At 44.4% G+C, this 15,372-nt stretch overlaps 1 protein-coding gene across 4 annotated transcripts in view; it reads right to left on the minus strand.

Moving 5' to 3' along the window:
- Positions 1-15,372, minus strand: part of SH3RF2 (SH3 domain containing ring finger 2) — a 115,700-nt gene that overhangs the window by 45,240 nt on the left and 55,088 nt on the right. For all 4 annotated transcript variants that reach the window (XM_070414686.1, XM_070414685.1, XM_070414684.1 and 1 more), the window contains exon 5: positions 13,388-13,708. In XM_070414686.1, the coding sequence (XP_070270787.1) occupies positions 13,388-13,708 (321 nt within the window). The remainder of the gene's footprint in view (positions 1-13,387; positions 13,709-15,372) is intronic.

Consider the following 15,372-nt stretch of genomic DNA (forward strand, 5'->3'; position numbering starts at 1 on the left):
ACTTTTCCCAGGATATACAGCTACAGGTGGAATTGATGGGCCACAGTGTATGAGCTTGCTCAGTTTTATTAGGTAATAACAAACTTTCCCCAGTGTGGCTGAAACAATTTGCACTTCTGCTAACAGCAAATGACAATTCCCATTACTCCACAACCTCCCCAGCATGTGGCGATGCCCAGCTTTCTAATACTTGCCTATGGTGGGTGTGAAATGATATCTTATTGTGGTTTCAAATGAATTTACCTGGGTAGTAATGAACTTGAGTTTCTTTTCAAATGTTTATGAGTCATTCCTGTTTCTTTTTTTAAAATTAAATTTATGGAGGTGACATTGGTTAATAAAATTATAAAGGTCTCAAGTGTATAATTCCATGATATATCATCTGTATATTGCATTGTGTGCCCACCACCCAAAGTCAAAGCTTCTTTCACCATATATTTGGCTCCCTGTTTCTCCTATGAAATGCCCATTCATGTTCTTTGTCTATTTTTCCCTTCTACTGGGTTATTTATTATTTTCTTATTAAATTATGGAGTCTAATTTTTTTTAGTTCTAATATTTTGAATATGAATTATTTGTCACTTGTATTTTTACTGCATGGTGTCTTTTGATGAACAGAAGTTCTTTTTAATAGTAAAATTTACAATATATTCCCTTGCAGAAATCTTGAACATAATTTTTTTTAATCTCAAGGTCATAAAGATGTACTTCTATACTGTCTTCTAAAAGCTTTATAGTTTTGTCTTTCACATTTAAGTGTTTGATGCAGCTAGCATTGATTTTTGACAAGGGGAATCCAATTTCATCTTTTTTGCACATGGATACACTGTTAGCCCAGCACCATAGTTCATCCTCCTTCTGATCTGCAAAGTGCACTCTGTCATGAATCAAGTCTCCAGGCTGTGTCTATTTCTGGGTTCTCCAGTATGATGTGTTGGTTTAATAGAATCCATATGCTAAATCCATGCCCTCTTAATACTATAGCTTTATAAATAAAACCTGATATCTGATGGGGTAGCACTCCTCACCCCAACCAAATTCCATAATCTTCTTCTTTAGAAATATCTTGGTGGTTGGCTTTTTGTTCTTCCACTTAAAATTTTGAAGCACCTTTTGACTTACAAAAAAACAACCCACTGGTATTTGATTTTATAGATAAATTTGGGGAGAATCAATATCTTTAAAATAGTAAGTCTTCCAATCCAAGAGCATGACATAATTCTTCATGTATTTTAGGTCTTTTAAAAATGTCATTAAACAAGGTTTTGCAAATGTTCTTCATAAAAGACTTACATGTCTTTTGCTGAATTTATTTTAAGGGACTTAAAAAATTTAGTTGCTGTTGAAAATGGTATTTTAAAACAATATTTTCCTAATTATTATACAACCAGAGGCCTGATGCTCAAAATTCGTGCAAGAGTAGGCCTTCACAGCCCCGGCTGCCTCACCGTCCACCCACTGGTTGTTCTGGAAATTCATTCTGCCTTCAGGTCTAATTAGCATATTAGCTCTTTATTTTATAGGATTCGCTTTCCTGTATTGATTTGTGTCTAGTAACCATGCTACGCTCATAGTTATTCCTAGTACATTTTTCTAGTTCTTTTGAGTTCCTTATTGAGAGAATAATATCATCTGCAAATAATGGCAGCTCTGTTTCTTTCTTTCAAATACTTGACCTTTTATTTATTTTGCCTGCTCCACAGTACTGGCCAGGCACTCCAGAAGGGACAGTGTTGGGCAGAAACACACAGGCATTCTGTTCTTTTTGTTAATCTTAAAGGGAATGACTTCAGCATTTCATCATTAAGTATGATGTTTGCTGTCAATTTTATATAGATTTCATTTATTGAGCTAAGGAAGTTCCCTTTTATTTCTAGTTTGCTAAGATTTTAAGAAATATAATGAAGGGCTATAGAATTTTATCATTTTTCTATATCCATTGAAAAGATCACTTGTTTTTTCTCTCCTTTAATCTATTAATATAATAAATTATACCAATCAATTTTATAATATTAAATCAACTTTTCTTGGGAAAACCCCAACTTAATGTATTTTATTTCCATATATTCCTGGGTTTGGTTTGCCAATAGACACAGAAGGTTTTTGCAGCTGTTTACGAGTGAGGTAGAACTCAAAATTTTCTTATGTTGTTGTTTTCCTGGTTTTGATATTAATAATACCTTAGCCTCATGAAGCGTTTGTAAAGAGTGAAAGTATCCCCTTCCTGAAAATGTGAAAAAACTCACCTGTGTAATTGTCTGGATCTTTCTGTGTGGTTTTCTGTGAGGGAAGATCTTAAATTACTGATTCAGTTTTTTTAATGGTATAATACTATTCTGAAAGGTTGTCAAGAGCTATTTACCAGACATAAAATGTTTTTTTCATAAACCCTGTTTGCTGAAGATAGATTCCTGATTTATTTATTTACCTCTTGACCTCTGTCGGGGAGAAAAGGTGGTGTTTGGAACATCTGCATAGAGCAGTGATGGCAAACCTTTTGAGCTCGCTGTGTCAGCATTTTGAAAAACCCTAACTTAACTCTGGTGCCGTGTCACATATAGAAATTTTTTGATATTTGCAACCATAGTAAAACAAAGACTTATATTTTTGATATTTATTTTATATATTTAAATGCCATGTAACAAAGAAAAATCAACCAAAAAAATGAGTTCGTGTGTCATAGGTTCACCATCACTGGTGTAGAGGCTTGGAAAACCCTAGCTGGCATGGGTTCCCATACTGTCAGTTCAAGTCCTTTGAAAACCCCCTGGGGACACTCACTGATCAGGTGGATTTCTGTACCTCCTTGAGACTCTATGCAGCCATTGCTAAGAGAATGGACTTTGGGGCCGTCTGAACTGGGTTTGAGTTTTGACACTGAAACCTACTGGCTGTGTGAGTCTCAGACTTAATTCCTCTGAGCTCTAGTGTCCTCATCTATAAAAGGGGGCAGCAGTAGTAGCTACCTCATAGGATTCTTGGGAGAATTCAGTCCGAACATACATGCAAAGTACTTTGCACGCTGTCTGGCTCCATGAAGTACCAATAAACAGTCACCATTGTTACTGCTATGAAGTGGGAGACATACAAGGCAGATGGGTGAGGAGAAGAGGCAGATCCCCTTTGGGTAGGGCCCGTGATGCGTGGTTGACCCTATGTGTGGGCGACATGCATTCAGGAATCTCTTTCCTGACACTGGACTGGGATATTCTCATGCACCCTGAAGCTTCCAGTGAAGGGTGAGAGCTGGCACTCTACATAGTTGGGCTCTGCACTGGCTTTTTGGGAAAAAGGCTGAAAATGCAACTTCACCTCAAACCACAATGACAAAATCCTGCTCCCTAAGCCGCGTCCTTGGGTTGGTGGGTAGAGTGTCCTCAGCGCGATCACCCTCTGTTCTGTTTTCTACCTCATGCTTTCCTGAGCCCAAAGGCCTGCTGCCTTCGAGGCAGGATTTTAGCACCAAAGCAGAGTCTGAAGGGGTGAGGCTTATTAGTGGTTTTTGCAACACCAAAACCTTAATTACAACCCTTGTCCTCCTCACCATAACAGTCCACTTGAAGAAGTAACTGCTTGGCCACAATGATAATTAAATCCTCTCACCAGGTTTCATTAAAGGCCGTAACATTTAAACAACCGAAGTTCCTGTTAAGTCTGCTGTGGGTCTCCTCCTGGCATTTATTCAGAGAAGATGCTTGTTGCACATCTGCTAGGTCCTGGCACCTGGCGAGGTCCTGGGGATTGGTGACAAAGGCCACTGCTCACTGGGACAGTGCAGATGGTGTGAGGAACCTGCCATCCATCCTACACTGGGGTCCTTCCCTCACATTTTCCAGACAGGAGCGCCCCAAAGATGAGCAGGCTCTGAACCTCTAGAAATGCCCATGTTCTACCCATCTCTGATAGAGACCACAGGACCTACATCCTTGGAAGGCAGCTTGTTATGGTGGAGAGAGGGGGCCTGACAGTTATTTCCTGAACTAAGAAGCCGATGTGCAGACAGAGTTGGATGGGATTTGTAGGAGTCCCTGAGGGCTGGACTCCTCCGACAGGCCTTTCTAGCTCATGTGCTGGACTTAGTCAGGAGGAGTTGGCCCAGTTTCTGGGAACCCTGCAGAGACGTCTGAGAAGGGACTTACTTCCCAGTCATTTCCATCATGGGGTTTTATGGCACACTTTTAGGGCTTCCCTAAGGCGTAGGCAGCAGGGTGGGCTTTGGCTCTGAGCAGAGGTTTGGCCAAGCCCGAGGGAGAGGTATGGCAGGCAGCATTTGCATAGTCACACATGATGCTCAGGTGGCTGTTAGTCAGAACAGAAATGTCACCACGCCCAGCATCACTTCACCCTGACACAGGCCAGTTAAATGGCTGTCTCCATGAAATACCCAGGGACTCAGGTTCAGGTTCACTATATGAATCTTGAAAAACTTGAAGCCCCTTCCCTTGGCTTTAGAACTCTAGAATGAGAGAGCTGGGAAGGACCTTGAAGATAGCCTCATTCAATCCTCTGAGCTCCCAGAAGGGGAAATGTGGGGTCTGCTGGCTGAGTCAGGTCAGGCCCACTGTTGGGGGAGGGAATCATGTCTTGGTAGCTAGTTCAAGCGGTTGGTTTACATGACTTGTTTTCCAGACTATGTTTCACTCATTTTTAACAAATATTTATTGAGATTTCCATGTGCCTGGCTCTGTCCTCATGGAGCTTATATCCTAGTGAGCAGGCAAAACAACAACCACACACAAAACAGAAAACAAGGAAACATGGATCAGATATGCACTACAAGGGAAACAGAGTATCTGGAGTGACCTGCCATAGATAGGATTGGCCATGAACTTCATCCAAACCCGACCTGTTCTCCATCCCTTGCACCTGAAAAGATGCCTTTTGGGGCACTCAGCTTTAGAAATAGGTCCTATGCACCTATAGCGCAGGGTCAGCATGGGGCTGAGGACATTAGCTGAAGGCATGCTTTTTCCATATATGGGAGGCCAGTCTTGGAGGCAGGGCTGCCTGGCATCCAGCCCAGGGCACAGGTGTTTTTGTTCTTCTGACAGAAGCCCCAGATGCTAAAGCACTAACGCATGGGCACACCCTCAGCAAGGGAGGGCACTGATTAAGCTCAAAATCCCCATGGCTGGCAGGGCAGGAGCAAGCAAGGCAAAATGATGAGGTTAGCAGAGCACGGCAGTGACATGCTTTATCTCTGTTATGTGACATTTGTAAAGACCCCACCCTGTCGATCACATACATACTTATTTCTTTATTCCTCACCCTAATAAGAATTCCCTCACTCATACTCATTTATGTCTTCTTTCTTTCATCAAACCTTTTAATCACTTATTAATTCATACATTATTCAGCCTCTTGTTTGTGTTTATTGATGCATGTCCACTTAGACCTACATTCACTGGGTTTACTCGCTTCTTCACTCACACATTCAGCTAATTGTTACTAAACATTCCTCCCTGTCAGGCTCAGCTGGGCTTAACCCTGGAGGGACCAGGGGGCACCAGGTACTCTATCCTTAAAGGGTCAGCTAGTAAATATTGGCAGGGACTCAGTAAATCTTTGTTGAATGAATGGAAGACGGGCACGTGGTAGGCGCATTGTGCTTGTGAACAGGCCCAGGAAGGCAGCGGTCAAGGCCAAGGCAGCAGGTAAAGGCACAAGAGTTCAGTGGGGCCTTTTCAGCTGAGCCCAAGGGGTGGGAATGCTTTGTTCGAGTTTCTGACTCTGCCCTCTGTGTCCTCAGAGCTGCCCCCGTCTCAGCCGTGAGAAAGCATGCCTTCCCTAGCTGAAGGGTCTGGAAACAGACACCCCGGTGTTTGCAATATTCTTTGCGTATGTGAGCAGGTTTTATTATGCATCTCGTTGTGCAATTTTCCACCAGGGCTTGATTGTTTGGAGGGGGAAGAGAAGGAGAAGGCTGGATATTGTATCTCCCGAGGCCTGTGCTTTGATCTACGATAAACATTCTTTTCCTATGAAAAAAACTGGTCCATTTCCTTAAAAACTTCTCTTTCCTTTTCTTCTCGGAGAACATTGTTACTCACCCAAAATAAAATTCCTGAAGCATTAACAAAGGGTTGTGATAGGGGCCCGTATCTTGCTTTTCCACGGGAACAATCTGTTAAGAACATGCCCGTTTTGTGCCCTCTGTAGAAGCCCCCACGGAGAAAGCCTGTGGAGAAGACCTGATGTTCAGCTCATTCCCTAAGAAGGCATATGGCCCAGTAGCTCGTTTGCTGAATAAACCCAGGTACATCCCTAGCCCAGTATAGCCCCAGTGAGGATGAAAGAGAATCATTGCCTCTTGGATTCTGGGCCTGTCCAGATGCAGGGTCCCATTTTAAGATGAGGAAACTGAGGCCTTTGCCAGGTTGAGCCACAGGGCCATGTTCCCTGTGCCAGTAAGGAATGTCCATGCCCCCATGTTCCTCTTCACTATCCTCTCTGTCCCCAACTGCTGCCCTGTACACACCTCTTTGCTTGCCCTCCTCATTTATTTTGCTTCTCTTGTTTTTCCTTCTTGCTGAATTCTATGAGAGAGAGCTTTGCAGGCCTCAGTGGCCTTGAATATCAATTACCCCTGCTTTTGGCTCCCAGAGCTATAGAGTCTGAGCTAAAGTGTTTGAGGTTCAGGCTGGGCTGCTCCCTCTCTCACCCCGGCAGGGCTGGGTCTCTGGAGCAGTTCACCTGCCAGGATTAATTGGGCAAAACGATGATGTAAAGCTTAACCTCTCTTTGGAGAAATGCTGAATCAAGGAAGCATGCTGAACAGCAGGGCTAATTACCGAATCTGCTTCGGTCACCAGAAATCAGAAAGGCTGTGCCCCAGAGGACCCAGGGGCTTGGGCAGGGCTGGGCAGCGGGCACAGCAGGCATCACAGGCACCAGGAGAACTGGCGTTCTCTGGTGTGACTTTGGAACAAAGGGAACTGGGGCTGAGGAGAGATGCGTGCAGGACCTCACATCACCTCCTTCATCACCTGGCTGATTTCTGTTATCCTTCAGGTCTCCATCTGAAGACCACTTCCTCCAGACAGGCTGCCCTGACCTCCCAGACTCCATTCCCCGTCCTTAAACCTCATAGCTCTTTGGATACTCACAATCTCCTCCTCAAGTATTTATAACACGTTCAATATTAGTCTTCCTTGCTGGCCTGGACGGTCCATGAGCGGAGGGAGCATGTGTGTCTTGTCCACTGTCTCACCTGTGCCTGGTGCACGGGACCACCCAGCAACCCTTTGCTGGCTGCTTCACTGAGGGGCTGGGGCAGCCAGGACCCACCCGCCATTCCCGGTGAGGATGGGCTCACAGAAAAAGCCGAAAGGCGTGCAGAGAAAATGGTGGACAGAGGGCTCTGCTTCCTCCTCTGTCCAAAGTCCTCTCTCCTGCACTCATTCTCGGCTTCTCTCCCAGGGGTTCCCCTGGGGATTACAGCTCAGGTCTGAGCTGAGTAAGAGCTGGTGCCCCAGGGCCCCCTAGATACAAGCTAAAAGCCTCCCTCTTTCTTCCTTCCAGAATTCACTGCCTGTCAAGGAAGTGAAGGGGCTTTTGGGAGCCCTGCACCGAAAGGCAGGCTCCCACGGATCATTCCTCTGAAGTGAGGGGCGGGCGAATGTCATTCCCAGCAAGGCTGGTTTGCACATGCCAGCTCCTCGGCGGTGGGGCTGGGGGATAGTTATAGCTTCCTGACTTGACCCAACATTAATGACAGAGTGAATGGCTATTGAGCTATTTACCCACTGCCAAACCCTGGCTATGATCTCATGCACAAGCTTTGCCTTGTTTTATCTTCATAGCAATCTTATGAAGTTAAAGAAATTGTCATCATCAGCTCCATTTTACAGATGGAAAACTGAGGCCCGGAGAGATTATGTAACTTGCCCAATGGGATACTTACTGCTCAGCAAGAGGCAAGGGGAGAGTTCCATCTCAGAGTTGGCCGACCCCAAATCTCATATTTTCTCACTATATGGCCTGTGCTGAGAAACTGCTGAAAAGCTCTCTGTCTCAGAGAACTCCGACACCTGCTGGGGCCGAGGGAGCTTGGCAGCAGACAGAAAGGAAACAGGTCCCTTGCGGGAATGTGTGCTTGAGCAGAAGGAGGCATCACTACAATGACCAGCATGAACTAAATAATAGGAACGGCTCTTCCTGCTGTTCTCGATCTTCAGAGTGTGCTGTTAACGAATTAAGCAACAGGATACCCTGCCAGCTCAGTTTATCCTTCCACCTGGAAAACCGGGCAACGGGGGCCTGGAGAGGCATAATGCAGTTAGCGGGTGGGAGACGGATCAGGTTCTCTAGGCCTAACCTGCGACTTGATGGAGCCTCAGGTGGTGATGGCTCCTGTCTTGTGCTAATAATGGCTATTGCGACTGGGATTACGTGGCTCCAGGATGAGGCATTGCCTGACATAGGGACATTTAGTTCTATCTGAAATTGCAACTAGTCCATTTGTATTGGGGGGGAAGACCTTGAGTCTGTTATGGAAATAGCTTTCGTGTCAGTTTTTTTCCATGTAAAATGAGACAAGATCACTTCCATATCTGCTAGTAGTTGTGAAAAATACACCTTAGGGCAGTGGTCGGCAAACTGCGGCTCTCGAGCCACATGCGGCTCTTTGGCCCCTTGAGTGTGGCTCTTCCTCAAAATACCGACTTCTGCACATGGGCCATGAAGTTTCAGTCGCTCTGTACGTGTGCTCCCGCACTTGGTATTTTGTGGAAGAGCCACACTCAAGGGGCCAAAGAGCTGCATGTGGCTCGAGAGCCGAAGTTTGCTGACCACTGCCTTGGGGATTCAGATAGGAAGGGTCATCTAGATTTTGGAAGATGCTTGGCTCATTCCCTGACCTAAGTCAGGGACTCCCTTCAATCACACTAAGGATGAAATACTCCAAAGGCTCTGCTTGGAGGAAAGGGGGTCAGAACGATGGCTACAGCTTCCTGAATCAGGGCTAACCCTTGCAAAGGCCCTGCATGGAAGGGCCTACTCATCTGGCAGATGAGGACACCGAGACTCGATGTCAGTAATTAAGCGGCAAAACCATGGCAAGAAGCTTTGCCTGACTCAAAGCCTTTTCATTTATACTATAGCTTCCTTTCTCTCCAGGGAAAAATAAAACACAAAGCAAAAGCCAACAAGAAGAGTATCCTATAGGCTCCTTCAGCACTTTCAGTATTTGGTTTCTAAGAATCTATGTGCTAGGAGAGATTTCTCCTTGCACCTCATGAAATCCTCCATGTTATGATTTATGCCCCCTTTCTCTTCTGGACACCAGAACACAAAACCAGTATATAAACCCAAGTTTGGAAAAATAAAGCCATTGCCCATCCCCGCACGAACCCTGAAGCCCTTTCTTCTCCAGGCTGGACAAACCCCAGCCTTTTCTCCTGGCCGTAGCCCAGGTGTGGGAACCAGACCTCAGGAGGGGCGGAAGAGTGAACACATGGCCAAAGGGGCCAGGACGCCAAGGCCAGCCTGAGGGCAGCGATAAGGATGTAAACAAGGAGACTGGCACAGACAGGCAGGGAAAGATTAGCCCAGCTGGCAGTGGCCAGTGGAAAAATGGGTAGCAGTTCAGTGATGTCAAACATGCCAGGCGAGAAGGTGGTGAGAAATGAGTCCTGTCTTTGAGCTCTGAGATCGCCCAGGAGCAAACAAGAGGGAGAATGAAAGAGAAAGAGAGAGAATGAGAATATAGTGGTTGAGGCATGAACTTTAGTTACCCAGTATGTGATGGGGGCCTATGATGTGCAGGCTTTGAGATCATTATGAAATAATTTAGGTAAAACTCACAGGATAGTATCTTGCACATAACCAGCTCTCAAAAAGTAGTAGTCAATCTCATAGAAGAATTGCAGGAAGAATGATAGATTTAGAATGTCAGCATTTTCAATCTCAAATGAAATATGTTCATGAATAAAACCTCAAATCATTAGGTAAAATGCTGATGGGGAGGCTTATAATGGATGGAGAAGGCTGACAACACCTGAATCTGAAACAATTTTAACGCAAAATGAGAGGCATTCTTTTACAATAAATGAAGGTATTTGGACCCCCTACCTCATGACATATGCCAAAATTAACTCCAATTGCATCATACAACTAAATGTGTTAGAACTATAAAACTCTTACATGGAAAACACAAGCAACAAAGGAAAGAGTAGGTAAAGTGGACATCATCATAGTTAAAACATGTTGGGCTTCAAAGGATACCACCAAGGAAGTGAAAAGGCGATTCACAGACTGAGAAAATTTTCACATTATTTACCTGATTAGTGACTTGCAGCTAGAATATATAAAGAACACTTAGGACCCAAGAAGAAGAAGGTAACTGACCCAACTAAGAAATGGGCAAAGGATATTAATAGACAGTTCTCCAAAGAACACATGTGCAATAAACACAGGAATAGCTCCTCAACGTCACTGCCATCAAGGAAATGAAAATCAAAACCACATGGATACCACTTCATACCCACTAGGATGCCTATAATAGAAAGGACAGGTAGTAAATGTTGGTGAAGATGTGGAGAAACTAGAACCCTCACACACTATTGATAGGAATGCAACATGGTGCAATCACTTTGGAAACTAGTTGGCAGTTCCTGAAACAGTTAACTATAGAGTTACCATATGATCTAATGATTCCACTTCTCAGTATAAATTTATTTCTGTAAATTACCTTAGAAGGAGGGTTAGCTAAACCATCTTAGTCATAAATTAGACTGAGAGTGTGTTCAAGGGGAAAAATTATCTTAATACTAAGTAGAAACCACCTCTCATGGCGCTCCTGAGTACTGTAAAGTTGGGTTGGGAGATTCCTCTGAAAGATGAAGACAAAGGGACACCCTGGGACAGGATCTGGACTTAATGGTTCAGGTTCCTTGAACTCCAATAAAGTGAATAAAGAAATCACTTTATTCAGAATATTCCAAATATAGGATCGAAAGGAGTCAGCTTTATAGACCCCAGAATTCCCCAATGTGCATGCCGGCTCATCCTCCCAGGAGCCCAGGGGAGATGCTGGGACTTGTCATTAGCATCCTGGAATGGGACGGAGGAGGGGCTGGGAATTGCATTCCTTACACTGACTTCTGCAACCTGCCTTTTCCTCTCTGTCTTAGCTCTTGTTTTCTGGATAATTATGAGAGGGGGAAGGGATTGGTAATTGTTTAAGTAAGTCATAGGCTGCTACTTTGTTTTTTGATTCTTGAGGCAAAATATGTTATTGGAAACCTTTACTGGGGCGTTGGAAAGTCAACAGCAACGTAAATGAATAAAACATCATCCTTGCCCTTAAGTTTTCAATCTAGTGAGCAAGGTGGTAAGATTATACACGGTATTTATAGTACAAAGAACAAGAGTGTGAGCCATGCACTGTGGCCACAGGGGAGCGAGATTAATTCTGCAGGGGAGGGGAAGGCAGAGCTGCCGTGAAGAAATGGTGGGCATACAGGGCTTTGGGGCATGCAGAGGATTGTGACAGGCAAATGCATCAAAAATAAATTCCTGGAGGAACAGCAAATATTTATTCCACAAACATTTGTTCATGATAACACCTGGGCAAAAATGTAGAAATAATTATAATCCACAACCTTCTGAATCGAACCTCCCCGCCCCCCCTCCACTATTAGTACCGTGCAGTGGTTCCCTGGGAATAGTATATGCATATGCCACACTTTGAAATTCTCACTGTTTGTGAAAACTAGGAAGAAATACTTGTTTTGAATTCCATTAGGATTCTCCACTCCTGTCCAGCCTCTCTGTAGATGAGGTAAATGAGCAGGAAGAAGAATTGAAATGACACATGGAAAGTGATTTGGCTAAATCTTTTGAGAAGTTAATTTACAGCTGAATCAGCTAGCTTAATCCATTGAATGTGGGCTGTACTTTATATATCTGTCTATATATAAAGAATAGTTTCAGAAAAATTTGTCACTCCTTTGGCTAAATTGTGAGTCAGTAGGCCCTCATTTGTGTGTGTGTGTGTGTGTATTGGAGGGAGAAGAACTTTGGGCACAAAGTGTGTACATACTTGTAACAACGTGTGTGGAATGTGTGTGTAGAATGGAAGCCTTATAAGTGTGATTTTTTAAGTTGGAGGAGAGTGTATATGGAGGGAAGTGTGTGTGTTTGTGTGTGTGTGTGTGTGTGTGTGTGTGTGCGCGCACGTGTAAGGCAGGTGGTGGACAAAGGTACAGGGACAGCCAGCCTCTTGGCAATCCAGACAGTGGTGTAAAATGTGAAGTGTTATAAAAGGTGATTGTTTTCCTTTTAGACCAGTACACAGGTCTTTCAGGAGTCCTTGACTTTCTCCTCCTCCCTGTCTTGTTAAAAAGGGATTAGAGTCCAATTAAGCCATTTAATCCCAAGGTAGAGATTCATGTTTAAAAACAAGATTTACAGCTTTAAAAAAATGCATCATGCAAGTTGAGGTTTGTCTTCTCAAGTTGCCACCTGCATGGTTCCAAAGAGTGTTTTCAGCAGAATAGCCAACATGCAGTTCTTAATTACGTTGCCTCATACCTCCAGTCCTTCATGTGTTAAGTACCCTTCAGCCTAAAGAGACACACGCTGTTAGAAGTACTTCTGCTCTGGAGTGCCACAGTTGCCCTGGTTTCTTTCCCTTCAGCTGGCAACTCAGTGACCAGGCTTATTAAGAACAGTATTAAGAGCCAGTGCTTATTGGGTGCTTAGTATGGGCCCGGCATTGTGCTAAGCACTTTACATACAGTATCGCATTAGATGCTCCATATGAAAACACCCAGGCCTGTCTTCAGGGGTGTGGAACATGTGTAGTCACACAAGGCTCAGTGCTCAGAAGAGCCCTCCACTTGTTTAATACTCTGCTGTTGCCATCTTGAAATTCTTAATCACTTCTGAGTAAGGGAAGCTGCATTAGCATTTTTCACTGGGCCCTGCAAATTATGTAGCCAGCCCTCCAAACACCCAATAACTCATAAATTCTTTTTCTTCTTTTCCACATGATGCCCAGTATCTTGCTGGAGGATGGACCAATAAATTTCAAATTGTGATGCCAGGACCCCCTCTGAAAAATGGGTGCCACTATCTCCTTGAAGGGAAGTTCTCTAAGGGAAAGGGACCATGTCAAGGCTCTTAGCATGGGAAAGCAAAGCATATGTGAGAATTTGACAAATCGTTAAACTCCTCTAAGCCTCGGTCTTCTCACCTGTAAAGAGGGGATAACACTAATCATACCTAATTCACAGGCTGTTTCAACTCTGACACACACATACACTCGTTGTTATTACGCATGATGAGTGCTTAGCACGTACTAAACATCCAGTTTTGCTTGTGACATGGTGTGGATCACTTGACCAACTCCAAGGTGCCCTTATCCTGGGGGTCTGTTTCCTACCTGTCCCAAAGAACTGGGAAGAACATCTGCTTTCTCCACGTGCTGGCTGATCACAGAGGGGTTGCTAGAGCTGATAAGCACTGGGGTGCTGATCTCCACCATATGGCGCCCTGAGGGAGAATGGACCATCCTGTTGAGGGTGTTCAAGGCTGTCGTGATGGAGAGCTGCCCGGGCCCCTTCCTCCTGGACCCAGGGCCCCTTCGGAGGCTGGGCGTGTTGGTGGCTTTGCCTCTGGAGGAGGACACCAGGGACAGGCTTTTTGTGCGAGACGGGTGGCGGCCTTTGTTCTTCTCTAGCAGGTGTCTCGCGGTGAGGTTTGGCTGAGAAGACAAAAGGTTTGGTGAGAAGTTAGTCTTCCTGGTCTAATATGACCAACTAAGTCTTACCCAGGCGAGTCTGAAGCCAGTTCAGATGCCACCACCTCACTCGCCATTCCTGATTTGTAGAGTCTACCCATTTCTGTGGTGTAAATATCTACCAATGGTTCAACAACTGGCTAGCAAAATTCCTGAAAATGTAACAACCAGCTCTTGCAGTCTAGTACCAACTAGTTCTAGCACAACCACTGACTGCATTATATTTTGAACACCCTGCCCACCAAGCGTCCACATGAATTCATTTCCTCCAGAAACCTGAAATATGCTGACAAAACGGGGGTCTGTGTGAATAAGACTTTCCAGAACAAGTACTTAAACATGCGTCATTATGACTGTCACCAGTTGCCCTCTGAAACTACATCTGGTCCGTCCCATTATAATTTAGAAATTCAACTATAGAGGTAAAAGGGAATATGTCCACTTAAGAACTTTTCAGTGACAATGTGCAGGTGATTAAAATAATCAAGAGAGAAAAGTTTAAAGCAGATGTAGTTTATGTCTCAAGAAGCTTGTAATATTGTGAAAAAAATAATCAAGTAGGGGAGGAAGCATTATGTTGTCCACTTCAAAGATAAGAAAGCTGAGGCCCAGAAGGGGTGACTTATAAATGGCAAAGCCAGCATGAAACAAGCAAATGAGAAAATGTCTGATAGTAATAATGTTCTGCTGTGATAGTGACTGGGGGAGGTGGCTCCTTTAGATTGGGGGATCCAGGAAAACCTGCTGAGAAGGGGACATTTAAGCTGAGACACAGATGGCAAGAAGGAACCAGCCACGTGAAGACTGGGTAAGAACAGGCCAGGCAGAGGGATTATAAATTAGTGGAAAGGCCTTGAAAGGTGGCAGGGGAGTGGGGGAGGGAGGAGGAAGAGGGAGGTGTGGTGGGAGGGTGGTGGCAAGCTCAGCCTGTTTGAGAATAAGACAAGGAAGAAAGAGAGAGGGCTGGAACAGAGCAAGTGAGAGGCAGGTGGTGGAGGAGACCACAGAGACAGGCGGGGGCTGGATCTCAAAGGGCCTGGGAAGCTTCATGTTTGTTTTAAGTGTAAGGAAGCCTTTGAAATAATTTAGGTAAAGGAGTGACATGACCTGATTTATGCTTTTGGAAGTTCCTGCTACACTTTGAGAGTTTCTTACAAAGTTAAACACATACTTAGCATCCAACCCAGCAGTCCCACTCCTAGATAATTACCGGAGAGAAATGAAAACTTATGCTCACTCTAAAAATGATATGCAAATGTTTATAGCAGCTTTAATCACAGTTGCCAACAAAGCAAGGGAAACAGCTACAATGTCTTTCAACTGGTGGATGAATAAACAAACTCTGGCACATCCGTACGATGGAATATGATTCAATAATGAAAAGGGATGCGCTACTTGCTACATGCAACACCATGGATGAATCTCAGATGCGTTGTGCTAAGTGAAAGAAGCCAGACTCAAAAGGCCACATTCTGTTTGATTCCATTTCTGTGACATTCTGGAAAAAGGAAAACTATAGGAACAGAAAACAGATCAGTGTTTGCCAGGGGGTGGGAATCAGGGAAGGAACTGACTACAAAGGGGCAGCATCACCTCGTATTTTGGGGAGCATTGGAACTACTCTACAT

This window comes from Myotis yumanensis, unplaced genomic scaffold (assembly GCF_028538775.1).
Source record: "Myotis yumanensis isolate MYYU_CA2020_CCGP unplaced genomic scaffold, mMyoYum1.0.hap1 SCAF_5, whole genome shotgun sequence".
Classification (NCBI taxonomy): Eukaryota; Metazoa; Chordata; class Mammalia; order Chiroptera; family Vespertilionidae; genus Myotis; species Myotis yumanensis.